Genomic DNA, 17,608 nt, shown 5'->3' on the forward strand with positions numbered 1-17,608 from the left:
TCTGCATTGAATGAAAAACTTGGGTCGCAGGTTCCTCAACAGTGCATTACAAGACATCTATCAATATGTGTGCATACCTCCAGCAATGTTAACTATGTTGAAGCACTTATTTTAATTGATATTATACATAATGTATTATACTCTTATGATGTATGCAGATATTTCATCTCCGGCCTTGTCAGGTATTGAACAATCAATAAATAAAGAACACAGAATTGTTAAATATAAAACACAGAATTTGTGTGATTATACTAAATGATTTTCAAATAAACACCACTGCATATTTAACTGTTACACATGCTGATGTAACGCAAATGTTCCAACTTGGGATCAATAAAGTATATCTTATCTTAAGCTGATCGATGGCTACTGCCATATTTGCAAAATGTGCCTCTGAACCTTGACAAGTGCATGTTTCAGGCTTATCAATTAATGTAATGTAATGTAATGTTATCAATTAACAACAGGAGGGGTCACAAACATAAGTCCAGCTGTTAAATAAAGCTCTTCTGACCTTAGCTGGCGTGTGGGTATATATATTAATACTGCCCATTATGGGCACCAGCAATTTTCACCCATTTATTAATTATATGTTTTAAATGTGAGTGTTTCCTGTCCCCTAAACCTCCAGGGATGTACACAGTTTAATACTGGCAACTTCTTATTATGGGAAATACGAAAACGTCTTTTAAAACTACAACTCCCAGTAGAGACGTGTCATAGAGAACATGTTGCGAAACAGAATAGCCAGCATGTGTAGTTCTGGGGACGGGGTGGGGGAGGGGGGGGACGCGGTGGACCCGTTCAAATCCAGTTTTGAACAGTCTGCCGTGGTTCCATGCCATTTCAAGTGCTGTTCGAGGCTCGGTAACCCTCGGAGCACACTCTCCAATCACAGAGCTTGAGGACTATCACGGGGTTTGTCAAACAGAGCACATGGTGTCCAAACGATAGCTGGGGATTCTGGGTAGTGTAGTGTCTTCATTGCCTTTAAGGGCAGTTGACACAAACGAATGCCGTGCTTCCATGAGCGTCCATAGAAGCACATGGACATCCCGGAAAGCTGAAAATGGACACTAAGGGCCCCCCCCTTGCGTTGAAAATGGACGCTAAGGCCCCCCCCCCCCCCTTGCGTTGAAAATGGACGCTAAGGCCCCCCCCCTTGCGTTGGAAAAAGCCGGCAGGGGACTTGACATAACGTCAACATAGGCCGACCTGGGAGTGAGGATGTGTTGATCTATCACACCGGTCATCCAATCTATCTGAATAAATCCTGGAGAGCTTAGCCTTGCTATAATGTAGTCTATGGAGAACTTTAAACTGTATTAGGCTGAGTCTAGCGCAACTGGAGGATGAGTTAACGGCTCTCAGGGCCTTCTTCCAAAAGTCATCAGAGAAGGTGAACTGTAGTTCCTTTTCCCAGTTAGTTCTAATCTTGTTAATGGCAGATTCATCAACCGGAGAAAAAAGATCATAAAAGTAAGAGACATGGCGCCTAGACAAAGTTCTTGCTCTAAGTACAAGATCCACTCCACTGGGAGGCAGGGATTGAGGGAATTGTGGAGAGTGGGTCTTAGCAAAATACCTTAGTTGAAAGTATCTAGAAATCAGACCCTCTTAGATTAAAGGCAACCCGTAGTTGGTCAAAACTGGCAAACAGGCTATCAATGTATAACTCCCCTATGCAGCGGAGGCCTTCCCTCTCCAAGTGAGAAAATCGGGGGTCAATTGTGGCTGGTAAAAATAGATGGTTGTTACAGACAGGAGTTGCTTGAGGAAGAGTAAGCCAACCAAAGTGACGTCTAACTTGTGCCCAGATCTTTAAAGTGCCAATTACAACGGGGTTAGATGTGAATTGTGAGGGGGAAAGGGGCAGAGTGCTACACGCGAGGGCTTGAAGTGACGTGGATCGACATGAGTTGGCCTCCACAAGACACCAGTCAACAAAGAGTGTCAGGTGATCATTTTGGTTTCACCGGCCTGGTGCTGTCTCCTGCACCCTGCAGCTGGACCAGCCGTGTGGGGAAACCCTCAGACGGATCCGGCGGTACACTGAGTCTCTGTCCCACCACAACCCCAGCCCATACATCTACCCCGTGTACGGCCTGGGAGAACTACCGCAGGGATTTTCCAGGTAGGTAATAATATAATTAATCAGATTGTCCCCTGAATTATTTTTGATACATTTTAGTTTTTCTTTAAGAGAGGTAATCAACATAGGAAACAAATTGTGGCATACAGGCTGTAAAAAGATCAGACTTTCACTACACAATGTTTGTAGCCAAAATAACTAACAATGACAACAATATTGCGATATCTATAGAAATATTGAAATAACAATAATAATGTATGAATAATGTCACATTCATCCTTAACTTTGTTTACTGTAAGTGTAACTGTACAAAAGAGCAACAAAAGATGATGAACAGATAGAAATTGAGAGGGACTGGATTATTGACACGAATATCAATATTTAATCTTTTAAGTTATTGTCAATACTGGTATATTGTGATACCCCTGTGTAGAACTTTGCGTTGGCTACTAGATTTCATGATATAGATATGACAATGACAATGACAATGATAGGTCTCCCTTGAAAAAGAGATCTATGATCTCAATGGGACCAATCTGGATAAATAAAGGTTTGAAATTAAATGAAATGAGAAGATAGCCTGGATGTTTGTAATAATATTTTTTTTTTTAATCTTGCACCATCGACATAAGAGTCACTGTGCATATTGTTCAGGTCCTTGTATCCTACCTGGTTCTGTGTTTCAGACTGAGTGCAGACTACGGAGGAGCTTTCCTCTTGAGCACAGCAGTGGATGAGATCGTCATGGATGACGGAAAAGTGAAAGCTGTGAAATGTGAGGGGAAGGCAATTGTGTTTACATGGAGGAAGAGTAGAAGTGTTGGGATGTTTGTAGAAAATGTCCAGCAGCACAATTCTTCACTCAAAGATTGTCTTTCTGTTTTCGTCGACAGCTGTTCCACTGTAAACAGCTCATCTGCGACCCCAGCTATGTTCCTCATCGAGTGAGGAAAGTGGAGCGTGTGATAAGACTCATCTGTTTATTAAATCATCCGGTTAAAAACACCCACGAGGTCAACTCCTGTCAAATCATCATGCCTCAAACGCAACTCAACAGAACATCTGGTATTTTAATCCCTTTTTTTACGAAGCATCAACAATTACTAATTATTATTTGAGAATAAATGATTGTAGTAGATTTTGGTTCATAAGAAAACCCTTTTGTTTCATCCATGCAGATATTTACATATCTGTGGTGTCTTATGCCATAAGGTGGCCTCAGCCGGGATGTCCATCGCCACAGTGAGCACCGCTGTGGAAACCAGAAACCCAGAGACAGAGGTTCAGCCGGCGCTGGAGCTCCTCGAGCCCATCATGCAAAAGTAATGATTTCATTTATTTATTTATCATGGTTGTGTTAAACAAATAACTTTTTTAAGCTAAATGTAATTGATTTTACATGTTTTCTTTTGGATAGGCAATGACAGTGGTAAAATATGAATAACCCCTAATGTCTTCATTCTAGTTCTATTGTCAGTATGCAGATATATTGGTGTCAGGGTCTTTATTGTATTACTATCTATGTATTTACTTATTATTATTATTTTATTATCAGTTCTTATTTTTGTTGTTAAAGTTTTCCAGGCATGTCTTGTCTGTTTGTTTCATTCTGATGCAACACTAATATAAATGAAATGTTTAACATTTAATGATAAAAGCAACAGTAGAATTACACTATTTCGAAAAAAAATGATGTTATTTTATTTCATCACCTTGAACCTAGATTTGTTTCAGTCAGCAACTTGCTGGTTCCCAATGATGATGGAAAACAGAGTCAGGTAATGAGAAGACTTTCTGTGAAATAAAACATAAAATGAAATGGGATGAAGTTTGGTTGGTCTAGAGCTGGTGACAGATTTCCTCTCTCCTCTCTGTTCACTAGATATTTGTGTCCCCTCATATGATGCATTAAACCACTTTGAGACTGAATACGAGGACATTAGAGACATGTACCGCCGGATCACAGGAACAGAGCTCTGCCTCGGAGGATCTCAGAGACATAACTCTCACACCTCGGATGAAGACTGAAAAAGACTTCAGGGACAAGTAATGCAACCGCTGGGAGGCCGTAATAACAATATTGAAGGTTATACTCACGGCTGTGAAGCAGAGGCGGGGCGATGGAGAGGGAGTAACTAAGGAAATATTGGAGGTTTTTTTCCTGTAGTTAGTTTGCTATTTATACTGTCTGTGAAATTTGGAAAAAAAGAAAAATTCATAACAATTTGGAAAAAAACATTTATGATTTGAAGTTGTAATCTTCTTTAATCTTAATTGAAGAATACTCAATATTTTGTTACATTCTGTATTATTTAGATACTCTGGGAATATTAGTATTTTCTATTTTGAATTTGTATAATACTTGCCACTAATGAACATTTTAATTTCTAATTTCAAGTTTAAATTCTTACTTGCCGCTAATGTTTATTATATTTGTATCATATTGCATCTTTTAAACATTTAAACTAGTATAACGCTTTACACTGATGATGGAAACATGTTTCCCAATTTGGGATAAATAAAGTATATATATATATATATATATATAATGTTTTTGTATGGGACAAGGTGATGCTTTTGACTGATGTAAATGACGAATCCGGGGGATGTGAGGAGGATCTGTGGATCGTCTTATCTTTTGCAGCTTATGTGTGAGAAGGACAAAGCCAATGCATGTCATGTGCGGTACACAGGCAGCTTGTAGGGTGGAGCCTGCCTGAGGCAGAGGACACACAGCGTAAGGAGGATTAGCCAAATGAAAGACAGTCACCACCAACACCTCGGGTTGAATACATACACATTGTTTATTGTTCTTATTTATACATTTGTACACAAAGAACCCTTTTATCTGCTGCATAGACCATTGAAGAGTTGCAACGAATAACCGACTAATCAATTACTCGATCAACAGAAAACTATTTTGATCATTGATAAATACAATTAAAAGTTTCAGGCAGAATTGGATAACCTGCATTTCTCTGTTTGGTATCATAGTCATCTGAATATCCTCGGTGTTTAGACTGAAAAAAACCAGACATTTAGAAACATCACCAGTGAGAAACTGAGATGGAATTTTTTTTCGTCATTTTATAAACCAAACAATAAATTGAGAGCATAACCAGCAAATTAATCAATAATGAAAATAGTTGTTGGTTGCAACCCCAGAAAATAGCTACTCTTCCAGGTGTCTTTACAAAAATAAATATTCCATATCCCACAAAAAACACATGCAAATCATAACAGGTTATTGTTTGTTTCTGTTTATACTTTTTTACAGTCTTTCTGAGACAGCTCACTGCTCAGATCACTGGGTGACGAGGCTGAATGTATCGCTTTTATCTAATAAAGAATAGTTGTTACTAAATAAAGTGTTTCTTTAGAGCTGGACGTCACTGAGTTTGTTCCTTTGGAAGCATTGTGCAGAAGAAGAATAACCCTCCCGTAGACCTTGGGTCAATCAGACACCTCTAAACTCCATCTGCACAAATCAGTCCTTGTTTCTGTTGACACAGCAGCAACTCTTATTCCTGTTTGAGTGACAGCGCCGTGCTGACAGGAGGCGGGATCAGACCTGCAGCGACCACTCTGCGCTCACTGATCAGGAAGTTGAAGGTTGCACATGCATTTGCCTGCAAAACAGAGGAGATGAAAAAGAAAAACAGAAAGTTGAATTAGGGCGCCTCAATTAGTGTAAGAGCGTTGTGTGTGTGAGTCATAAAGTCAGAGAGACCCTGAGAATACTTTACCGTGTCTTGCACCTCCACAGCGATGCCTTTACGCTTGAGTAGAGCGAGGACTGAGGGGTCAATTCGTTCAGTCCGTGAACCTGTGCCCAGCACAAGAATCTCTGGATAAACAACAAGAAAATATGTCCAGATAAGTGAATAAATGCGGAATAACCTGAATAACTGCTTCGAAAACGTAATGAATGCAAATAAAATGTATTTGTTTCACAGGCTGCAGATGTAAACACTATTTACCATGGGGGATTTGGGACAGACATGTTAAACAGCGCTAAACACCACTATCTTTTTCTGATGTTTCACTTCACACTATATTTTGGTTTTCTTTTTATTCCATCACTCAGCTACACATATATTTACCTATTCTTGGTTCAAGCATGTGGAAAAGTGAGACGCTTTCTTCTGTGATGTCTTTATGAGTGCCAACCTTCAGAGAGAGAGAGAGATATTTAATAAATAACAATAAACCCAGTTGTTTGACTTCATCATAAATCAGTACTAGTTTGGATATTGATCTCACATTCCACTGCAGGATCGCAGGAGGCAGCAAAGCACAGGGCCCCAACACTTTGTTTCCGTCGATGTTGAATCCTCTGGGGCTGTAGCTGTAGATCATGGCCCCGCTGCCCGGCTCCTTCTGCATGATGGACACCGAGGTACGCTGGTACATCTCATCATCGCCGGGATCCAATCTGTGTGCACGAGACAGAAAGGGGCTGCAACAAACACAGTAGAATTAACTAGAATCAATGTCATTTTATTTACACAGGACTTGTCACTTATACTAACAATAGCAAGTATTAAGAGTGCTTGTAACGAGAGTCTCTGAAATTATGTTTTTATTGCACAGGTCTTATCCTGGGCTGGATGAATTTAATTGTGACCAGTTGTGATAATCGAGTATGAAAGGGAATTATAATCAAAATTATTAGCCCTATTTTCTCTGTTTTCTCACTTCAACAGGCTGCACTGAGGAACTGTTTCCTTTTGGCCCAGTTTGAAAGCCAACATATCTAAAGCCAACCTACTGACAGGGCTGACAGCCAAAAGCTTCAGGCCTGTTTCTTCAGAAAAAAAGCCAAGAAAACGTTCTGCTTGTCCAAAGAGCTGCCGCACATTTCAGCGTCTTCTTACCCATTTTCTTCCTGACTTTACAAACACATTGGGCAAGCCCTTGTTGAGATGGGACACACTGCTCTTGTTAATCCACTAGTGTCTCATCAGTGGAGGACTTATGAGGCGAGTCAGACTGAAAGTAACCAAAGACTCCACCAGATGGAGCCAGAAGAAGGTTAACGTTTGTTTCTAATAGGAATTTTTGAGTTTTAATGGAGTTACATCAAAAACCTTTACACAGAAGATGTCAAAAAGTGAAATCAGTTCACTTTGCTCTCACAATGTTAATGTATTCCTATTTTCTAAGCAATCATTCAATCAATTGGTCAGCGACAATACAGCACATACAAACATTACCTTACATGACCTCTAAATGATTTATAGAGTACATATAATCTACAACAGGTACCCAAGCTGAAAAGCTACACATGTGTCTTCTCAAAACTATGACGTTTTAAATCACAAGTGTTAATAATTAGATTTTACATGACACATACAGTATGCTCGTCTTGGAATCATATGGTCAATGGTCCATCTCTATTTTCTGTCATATTTTACAAAATACATTGTTGATTATTAAAAAAGATACAATGGATGGATGTGACATCCCATGATATAATGTGACCTTCAGTGTAAAGAGCATGACTGGGATAGTAATGGTTATTTTAATTGTGTATTCATTTTAATGGGAATAACACTATGCTATACAAAATAGGGCATACAACTATTTCTTCCTCTGTTAAATAGATCTAACTTGTATAAAGAATGGTGATAGTTGAAGCATTTCATAACAAAACAGGACTCCTCTCCTCTACCCAGAAGGGAGGAAATATTAGGGACAGTTGCTGAAGCGACACCAATACAATCTTCATCTTAAAAACAACACAAACTTTAGAAGAAAAACTACCGTACCTTGAGAGAGCGGGTCCTGCCCTGGAGGAAAAGAGAAACCCGTGTGTTGATCTCTGAAGGAGCAATCTAGCACACACAGCAGTGGCCATGTTCAACCGGCGACACAGAAGGGGGACGGAGTTCTGTGTAACACCAGCCGTCTGTTTCCGGTGTTGTGTCAAGCTCAATCGAACCATTTTTATTTTACTTGTATTAATGTGCTTTCAGTTTAAGAACACTTAAAAACTGGGAAGTTAAAGTTAAAGATGTATTCATTGCTATCGGGATGTTAAGAGCATTCCATGGAATATAACAAAAAGTGTTTCTGAAGTGAATTACCTGCCCTACCTTTAATATGTATTAAGTCAGGCACAGCAAATTGTATAGTAGTCTACTGTTATTTTTGAATTATTATTTAAACATTTAGAAAGTGTTATCACTGCCTGTATAAGGAACTATTTTATGAAATGTAATGGTGATGCGGCTGTTCGAGGATCCTGCTCTGCCTTCGATTAAGATGCCTGTGTGGAGCAGCAGCGCCCCCTGCGGTGATCATCGATCACTGCACTCAGGTCAGATGATCCGGGCTGCTACATTGTAAATAGACAGCGGCGATCCACCGGGGCCATGCCTTCATAGTCTCTTTAAATCTCCTCCAACAGAGCAGATTTTTCCTCTTGGAGACTACTTATCTTCCGACACCGGTTCTTTCGATATATCTGGTAATTTCGGCTTGTTAAAGTGTTTTTATTAAAGTATGTACCGGTCTCTGTACGCCTTCCGATCCGCGGAGCCCAACTCGCTGCACTTCGCGGCCGGAGAAAGCTTCCTAATCCTGGAGAGGAGCAACAAACACTGGTGGCTGGGGTCCCGCTGCAGCTCGGGGGAAACCGGCTACATCCCCTCGTCATACATCGAAAAAATACAGGTAAACAACACCAATATCCTGTGCGAGGACCATGTCGCATCCTGGGGTGAAAGTGAAATCTGGTGAATGCGTAGTAACGTTCAGGGTTGAATTGATGGGATCGAGAGAGAGACAGATCACTCGTAACTGTACTATATGTCCTAAAGTGCAGGCCACACTGAAGCTGACTGCAGATTATAGTGAGGACGGAAATGCACGCTTGCTGTAGGATCCATAAATTATTGGAAAGGTTGCATTATGTAGGGACATTGCCCTTCTGCACTGCAGCTGCTCACTGCGACAGAGGGGAGATAGGAGAGGAGTGATAGGGAGGAAGGAAGGATGGATTATGTCAGGATAGGATGATTTAGAATATCCTATGAGACAGGAAATAGTCAAGGACCATACAGCAGCATACAGAAACCCTCTGTTTGTGCTCAAACTCCTGTGACTTTGTCTCTATTTTATTATCAAGGATCATTCTCACTCTTCTTTTTATTGTTTAACAAGTAACTACTCTCCCCACAGCTTTTCTGTTGGACACACCCTCATGCACTATGCAGTCAGAGGACTCTTTTCTCCAAGGATAACTAGTCAGAGCATGTACTTTGTGAGATCACAGGCTGCCACAGTGGCAGGATAGGAATGCTCTCTCGTCCCTGTCATTGGCTGTTGAGGTTTAATGAGCTGAATGTGATGCCTCAATGGGCATCTGGTTAAATAGGCTCTTTTTTATTCGTTAGATAACCACCCTAGTTTGTTTCTGCCTGGAGTCACACACAAGTCCCCGGGCCACAAGTCTGTTCTGTTTTGTTTAAAGTTGAATAATTATGTTAATTATCCCTATTTCTCTCTTTTCTTTCTGGAGGCCCCAGAGCAGGATGAAGTGTTGCAGTCTATTGACAGAGCGATCGAAGGAATCCACAATGTGGCCTTAAAGAATGGAGGCAAATACAACCTGGAGCAGAGAGATGTTCTTCAGTAAGAATAACATTATAGTTTATAATTATGTTCTTCTTCTTCTTCTTCTTCTTCTTCTTCTTCTTCTTCTTCTTGTTCTTATTCCTCTTATAGTTTCTGGCCCTTTCTATATTCCATATATAAATCATATATATATACATTTCTGTTGCAGAAAGTTGATCCATCACAGAAAGGAGACGCTTGCACGACGGAGTTCTTCGTCCTCCGTTCACAAACAAGGCCTCCCATCTTCCAGCAGTGAAATATCTCTCAGTAAAACTCCTCCTCCTCCCAACGGCCTTAACCGAGACGGACGGCAGAGCAGCATGCCGATGTCAGGAAGCGTAGACAATATACAGTCAGAACAGGGTTTTTATCAGGTGAGAAATTATACAAAGTACACATTTAAATGTTTTATTTGAAACCACCTGCCATGGTCAAATATACACAGTATAACACATTTAGATATTGTTGAATATTCTGTCTTTTGTTTTTACTTTTCTGTCTACCTGTAAAGCACTTTTTTGTAATGTATGTAATTATATATTTGACTTATGTTCGGCATCTAACACAATTGTATAGGATGAGTTACAAATGTTGTATGCATACATTGTCCATTTATTCCCAACATCACAAACTATAGCCTGTAACATAGCGAACCAAATTGTGTGACACAAACAGATCCAATTTCTAATGAACATTTGCTGTGAGCTTCTTCATTTTGTAAAATCATAGTCATGTCCATTCATGCTTCAACGTTTTGGATTCCTGCAATAGCCATTCTGTAACGCATGGTACATCTCTTTCGATAGATATTAGGATTTGTGCTTGATAAGTTGATCAGAAACTACATCTGTTCTCAATGTGCAGATCAAAAACACATCCCATCTTTCCGATTATAACTTCAGTTTTTTCTTCTTTGATAAAAGAAATATCAGTAGTTCAGCTCCAACAATTATGTGACGAATTAATTGATCAATTAAAAAATTATTTTTGAACAGAAAGTATCTTTCTTTCAATGCTATAAGGTCAGAAAATGCTGTTTTCAGCCTCTCTAATGTGGAGATTTCATCCTTTTTTTTATCGTATCACAAATATCAAACATACTGAATATTTATAGATCAAACAATGAATGAAGAGGCACATTCATTGAAAATGAGAACAACGGTTATTTGCAGCCTTGTTGACATTACCGGGGTATGCATCTCTGACAGCAGAGACGAGTGAATAAGATCATGTTGTGGAGTGTAGAACATCACGCACACAACATTTGCCCTCAGATGAGCTGGTTTGTATTCTCCTCCTGCAGGTGCCTCCTCAAGCTCGGCGTGCGGCACCAACCACCCCTCCTCCCCCGGAAAAACAGAGGAACAGCCGGCGTCCAGGTGAGATCTCTCAGCCTCACTTTAAAGCTTATGACTGTCTCACAGATCCCAGCGCAGCCTTGTTGTTTTCAGCTGATGCTACCTGCTGCAGCTCCATTACTTCACAAACACTCTATTCTTAGTCACGTCACTCCTGATCACCCTCCTCTCTGTAACTGGAGCTCTCCCTCCCTCAGCAGATCCAGAGGTCCCCTCCAGAGGGTCGTCTCTCCCTCCGTCCCCTGCTCCCTCCCTCACGATCAGCATGACCTCTTTAGAGTCAGGCTCCTCCCACTCAATGGTCTCCTCTGATGTCAGCTTGCCAAGTGTGTCCAGCACCCCCCCTCCTCCGGTGCCGTCCCGCGTGAAGCCCGTTGCTCCTCCCGCAGACGAGCCTTCCTCCGACTCCCCCCCTCAGCCGGCTCCACAGAAGAAGAGCCCGGCTCCACAGCCTCCCCAGCTCACCCCCCCTCCCTCGCAGCCTGCTGTAGAGGAGCAGCGTGAGAGCGAATGGCCTGTGGCCCCCCCGTCCATCGCTGAGAGCCCTGCCGGCAGCCCCTCTCCCTCTGAGCCGGTTCCCAGGACCATCGGGGCCGAGCTGATCGAGCTGGTGCGGAAGAACACGGGCCTGAGTTACGAGCTGTCGCGGGTGGCGGTGGGCGTGGTGGTGGGCCACCTGCAGACCACCTTACCCCAGGCCGCCGCCGACCTGGAGCAGGTTCTGCTCTCGCTGGTGGACAGCAAGGTCAGATTTGTTTTCATTTCATCGTGTGGATTCAGCGCTCCCAGGAGAATACCAATGTCTTATAGAGTTACAGCTCAGTCTGCATTTAGCTGACACCTCAGAGTTGTTTAGAGACGCGGGGGACAGCACACACAGAATCACTCTCTCATTTCCTGTTTCTAAACGCAAGCTTTAAATGAACTGCTGATTCTTTCCTGGCACACATTTCTGTTTCTTCCTGTGGGTGAAAGGTGGTTAGTAGTGGGCAGTGGGTCATGTAACCTAGAATAGCTATGATGAAGCTTTTGGCTGCATCCTTTATTTACATGGCCACACGTGAGTACACTTGACCCCGCTCATCCAATTATAAAGTCTTAAACACTCTGAGGTCTCTGCAGCGGTTTTTAATTAAGGAACACTCAATTAGGGCTTCACAAAACACTTATAATACAGATCAAATTGAAACAATACCAAATAGAGCAGAGAAGCACACAATGTCATTAACTTACACTTGTAGAAACACCAGTGTTACCCTTTAAAGTCGGTATCTGTAATGTGCTTTTCAACCTACAGAAAATGATCCGCCAGCCATACCGTTTTCTATATCAGAGAGAAAAGGACACTGTGTACTGGTATTTCAAGTTGGAGCACTAACAGGTGTGTCATGGTGTTTTCTGTGGCTGCAGGTTTCGAGTGCAGCGCTGCCGCAGGGTCAGGTGTGTCACGACGAGCAGAGGCTGGAGGTGATCTTCAGCGACCTCGCCCGTCACCAGGGCGACTCTCAGCAGCGCAGCTGGGCGCTCCACGAGGACCACGCTCTCATCGCCTGCTACCTGGAGGAGCTGCTCAAGATCCTGGTAAACTGTTACTGCTACGTCTGCAGGGCTCTGCTTCTGAAGTGCAGGGAGATGGGATGACAGAAGTATATATCTGTCAGTGTTTAATTATAAAAGCACTTTTCAAAATGAAAGGTGCACAGTCAAAGCTTTAAATATCATGTAGTACAGTAACACAAGAACACGTAGAAGACAAGTCATTTAACATGACCTGCTTTCACCTTATTTCTCCACATGTATGTGTCTAACTTACTGATGATTTCTTTAAATTGGTCCAGTATTAAGTGTGGATCTCCCATGGGAGCACAGGACTCCCCAGCTGTCATGCTGTAAATACCAGACATGTTTGATGGGATCAAACCGGCTCAGACTTTACAAATCCAGCAGTGAAAGACTGAGTCTGTAAACTCCTCTATGCCAAATATTCTCTATTGGCCCCAACCTCAGGGATTTCTGGATGAGTTGTAAAAGGGCTCCATAATCCACAACTGTCAAACAGATTAAGAGATTATTATATCATTGCCGTTACAACTCAAATCTGTTTCATTTCAGACTGATGCAGATCCAGAGGTGTGTAAGAGGATGTGCAAGGCCAACCACTACGAGAATCAGCTGTCCCTGGTTTCTTATTATCAGATGGTAAGGCATATAATAAAAGAAAAAGGAAACAATTCACACATCTCTTAATTATTATGTAGGAGACCTCTCCAGTTAGACCTTTTAAATATTGCCAGAATAAATTATGTGAAGGATGTCCTGCCGAAACATCTGTCTGACGATTTTCAAATGTCAAACTGGACTGCTATTTGAGTCTTCTTTTTTAAGACTTTATTATAATGAAGCAACATTAATTAATCTGTATTAGGGACAAATTAGTTAATAAGGATTAGGGAATATATTCCTGTCAAAATAAAAAAGAAAGTCCTTTTCTTTTATGGTTCTTCTTTATTATTATTATTATTATTATTATTATTATTATTATTATTATTATTATTATTATTATTATTATTATTATCATATATATTCAGTTCTTATAAGAATATATCAAAGTGTTACTTCTTACCCAAAGATGGCCACGAAGATATTTATTGTTGATTACACGCTATATACAAATGTTCTGTTCCAAGAGCAAACTAGATGTTTTCCCTCGTTGATCTGAACTAGGCTTGGTGCTGATAGGTAAAGAATGAAATGTTGTCCTTCCATTTTTGCCGTCATGTGCAGGAGAATCGAGTGTCTCTGCGGCTGCTGCTGCTCAAAGTGTTCGGGGCGATGTGCAGCCTCGATGCTTCGCTCATCTCCACCCTCCTCAACTCCATCCTCCCCATGGAGCTGGCCAGGGACCTACAGACTGACACACAAGGTGAACACATTAACTCTCCCCTGTCTTCTGTTCATCTGTAGTATTACCCTTCTTCATATTGACCACAATCTCTCTTTCCTGGTCTGTGTTTCTGTCCTCAGAGCACCAGAAGATCTGTTACACAGCTTTGGTACTCACTATGATCTTCTCAATGGGCGAGCAGGTGCCATATCTTCACTACGGTATGTTGTTTACTCACAGTTCTCCTCTGCATATTAGCTTATACGCAGACATAACACTATATACATATATATATGCTGATTTTCCTGGTCTTTAAGTTGTACATGCATGCAGTATAAGGTGTATTACAGGGATAATGTGTTAAATGTGATAATGTGTTTTTATTTTATTCTTAAGACGTAATCCTGACCCTCCCTGCTTTCAGAACACTTGAATGCAGACTTTGTTCAGTTTCTGCTGGGTGTGGTGGAGGACGGGCTTCCCTCTGATGCCACAGAGCAGCTGCCGGACATCTTCCTGAACCTCGTGCTCTCCTTCAACCTGCACCACACGGGTGAGAACGGCAGCAAATACATAGCAAAAATATAAATGATTACATTATTAGGACTCTGGTCCTGGACGGAAAAGCAGAGCCATCATTAATGTGATGTGTAATACCTATGCTTTTCCTGCCACAATACATCTAAATGCCTGCCAAAAGAATTGCTGCAATGCACAATTGTGGAAGTGTATTAGGGCCAGGCATATGAAAGCAGAAGGAAGGAAGATGTTTTGTCATTGGCAAGAATAGATCCAGCAACTATTATTCCCAACATTTCAAATAAATCCTGCAATGCAAAATTACAAATGTATCCTACTCTTATTTGTTTCTCCTTATGCCTGGACCTAATACTCTTCCCTACACGAACAAGTTCTACGTTTGTATTTCTAAGCTGACGTACAGAGCTTTTATTGTTTGACTATTCTCTCTGTGTTGTCTGTGTCACCCAGAACCCGACAGCAATGTGATCATGCAGGAGCTGAAGAAGAAAAACGTCAAGATCCTGTCAGAGAAAGTGCTGCTGCTTCTGAACAGAGGCGGTAAGATAATACACTGTTGTGATATTTCTCATTCTGCATCAATGCTTTTGTGTACTGACGTCATCGTGACTGACTCTTTGACACCTCCCCTCCAGACGACCCTGTGTGTATGTTCAAACACACCCCGCCTGCACCGCACTCAGTGCTCAAGTTCTTGCAGGACGCTTTCTCCAACCGAGAGACCGCTGACATTTTCTACCGCACTGACATGATGGTGATGATTGATATTGCTGTCAGACAGATATCGGACCTTTCGCCTGGAGACAAGGTAAGACCTGGACAGGCTACTGATTGATCTTCTGCTTTAAATTAGTAGTTTCACATTTGGAAAGAACTCCTTTTTGTTTTCTTGTTGAAAAGTAGATGAGAAGATTGATACAATTCGTAGTACCGTAAATACAGCTGGTTAGCTTAGCATAAAGACGAGGAAACGGCTAACCTTGTTTTTCAAAAGATAACAAAATCTGCCTTTCAAATGTCTAAAGCTTACTAGCAGACCAGTTGTAACTTGTTTTTTTTTATCAGTATTAAATAAAGTGTTAAATCCAGAAATTGTGTTTTTTGCCATACTATTTTGACGCCAGTAGCAGAAACCTCCCCGAGATTGCAGCTTCTTATTTATTTGCTAGATATGACAGGCCTCATACCAATCTTATCATCTAACTTTGGACAAGAAAGCAAATAATTGTTTTTCCTAAAAAAGCAAATGTTAATTGTTTGTAACGATGTCTGATTATTACCTCCTCTTTCGCTCTCCCATGAAGCTGAGGATGGAGTATCTCTCCCTCATGCACTCCATCATACGCTCGACGGACTACCTGGAGCACCAGCACCGCCTGCCTGACCTGCAGGGGGTGCTGCAGAGGATTCTCAGGGAGGAGGAAGATCCAGGAGAGGATGAAGGGAGCGCTACTGCGAAACAGATGGATAAGCTAATTGTACAGCAGATCTACAAAGAGTTCCCTCAGATCAGTGAGAACCAGGACTAACCGTATCAGTATCATGCTCACACACTGTAGTCTGCTCCCGTCTACTGCAGGGAGGAACACATGGAGGAAGAACACTTGACATTCAATGCGACGCCCTGCTTTCTGTGCCAGCCTGTGATAGGAGAAACCAATCGGTTTTGCCAATGTTTTCTTGGACTTGTGGTCCACGGCTGCAGCATGCATGTGATTTTTTTTTTCACAGCTTCTTCCATTCTCAGATGAATTATATTTGTGTCGGAGTGTGAGGTTTCTTCCTCTGGTGTTCTTGAACAAGAAGGAAAAATATGACACAAAAACCTGTGAGGTTTAGTCATACTTGAGGATTCATATCTAAAACGTAGGCCAAACATTGGAGCTGTTTCTCAGTGAATTCATTGCAATAATGACCTTTAAAATCACACAACAATTCTCTGTATGTACTCAGAGTATGTATAATGAAAATGTGCTGCAACCACAACTTAACATTATATAACCAAAATATATTTTACCAAATTAGGCCAAATTCAAAGATTTTGACTGAAAAAGGCAGATTTGAGGTTATGTTACAGAACAATGTGCCATTATTCAATCTATTGTGAAAATACTTAATGTGCTTCCGTTGTAGCGGGACCAAACTACTGTGTGTTACATCATTGTTTTCTTAAAAGAGTATTCAACTCTTAAAACTGACTTCCTCTTCACTCAGTATAATAGGAATTAAATTCAAGTAGAACGAGTTGATCATGTTTTCTGTTCTAGTGCGGGAGAGCACACTGACTCCTCTGTTATCATTAGCTGAGTCACTCGCTGCTACATATCAAGTCCCTCCTGTGGCTCCTGCAGATCTCTCTGGCCGGTACTTTCATCTCTTTACTGCTTCTCAAACACTTTAAGATAACCGCTCTGTACTTATTATGCAAAGCTCCTCTAGCATCAGAAGTCTTGGCTGTTTACAGATTAGTGTCTGTATGCTGCATTCACACTAAAACTAAAACTAACTGTGCTGCAATAAGTCTCTATATAGCCACTTTCAATATTGCTGTAATATGCTGAGTCTTTCTGGAGGGGAAATGTGTTCTGCATTCATTACTCAAGATAATACATTCGTCAGCGTTGTTGATTTCCAGTTAATTATCTAATACTCTCTTACTGAAAATCAAGACAATGGAGAGAAAAAATAAAGTATTTAATTTAATTTTAGTTGTAATACTTTAACAGCAACATGTACCTTTCCTTGTTTCTCCCTCATGATGTAGTGATCGATGTTTTCCAATCCTACTCATCTCTGTTTTGATCCCTGGCATGGCGACCTGTCTGGAGATGGTAGATGAAATCCAGAAGTGATATCAGTTTTTAGTTAATGACACAGTATTTGTTCATTAATTAGATGTGAGTCTGTTTACAGTGTGTGTGAGAAAGGTGAGCGTCTATTCTTTTTATGATTAACATTGTCTGCAAAACAGTTACGACTGTGTTATAATAAAACTAATAAAGCTATATTTTAACAGTGCACATGGTCGGATTGGTTGTTGTTGATTTGAAGACAGTACAATTATAAAACATAATTAAATATTACTTCAGAGTTTTGTAAACATGCTGTTGG

The 17,608-nt window shown here is 41.0% G+C and overlaps 3 protein-coding genes across 4 annotated transcripts; 2 read left to right on the top strand and 1 right to left on the bottom strand.

Annotated features, from left to right (window-relative positions):
* Positions 1–1,488: 1,488 nt before the first annotated feature.
* On the top strand, positions 1,489–4,120 carry LOC117446338 (rab GDP dissociation inhibitor beta). The gene is given in 9 exon segments (XM_071203298.1): positions 1,489–1,566; positions 2,007–2,134; positions 2,779–2,878; positions 2,986–3,157; positions 3,271–3,294; positions 3,297–3,414; positions 3,816–3,870; positions 3,975–3,984; positions 3,987–4,120. Coding segments are annotated over 9 exon segments (819 nt in total).
* A 752-nt stretch (positions 4,121–4,872) lies between these two features.
* Positions 4,873–8,005, bottom strand: ndufaf3 (NADH:ubiquinone oxidoreductase complex assembly factor). The gene is made up of 5 exons (XM_034082607.2): positions 7,864–8,005; positions 6,356–6,551; positions 6,196–6,262; positions 5,839–5,939; positions 4,873–5,721 (listed from the first exon to the last, which is right to left on the bottom strand). The coding sequence occupies exons 1-5, from the start codon at positions 7,950–7,952 to the stop codon at positions 5,614–5,616; spliced, it is 561 nt and encodes a 186-aa protein (XP_033938498.1). The 5' UTR covers positions 7,953–8,005; the 3' UTR covers positions 4,873–5,613.
* A 397-nt stretch (positions 8,006–8,402) lies between these two features.
* On the top strand, positions 8,403–17,515 carry nckipsd (NCK interacting protein with SH3 domain). Of its 2 annotated transcripts, none has more exons than XM_034082605.1 (13): positions 8,403–8,770; positions 9,618–9,730; positions 9,882–10,089; positions 11,019–11,094; positions 11,271–11,818; positions 12,484–12,654; positions 13,186–13,272; positions 13,858–13,996; positions 14,098–14,178; positions 14,382–14,510; positions 14,948–15,037; positions 15,133–15,305; positions 15,802–17,515. In XM_034082605.1, exons 1-13 carry the CDS (start codon positions 8,600–8,602, stop codon positions 16,024–16,026), a joined length of 2,211 nt encoding a protein of 736 aa, XP_033938496.1. In that variant the 5' UTR covers positions 8,403–8,599; the 3' UTR covers positions 16,027–17,515. The 2 variants fall into 2 exon arrangements, with proteins under 2 accessions (XP_033938496.1, XP_033938497.1); XM_034082606.1 differs by having other exon boundaries at positions 11,274–11,818.
* The last annotated feature ends 93 nt before the right edge of the window (positions 17,516–17,608 follow it).

The sequence above is a fragment of the Pseudochaenichthys georgianus genome, chromosome 5, assembly GCF_902827115.2.
Source record: "Pseudochaenichthys georgianus chromosome 5, fPseGeo1.2, whole genome shotgun sequence".
Taxonomy (NCBI): domain Eukaryota; kingdom Metazoa; phylum Chordata; class Actinopteri; order Perciformes; family Channichthyidae; genus Pseudochaenichthys; species Pseudochaenichthys georgianus.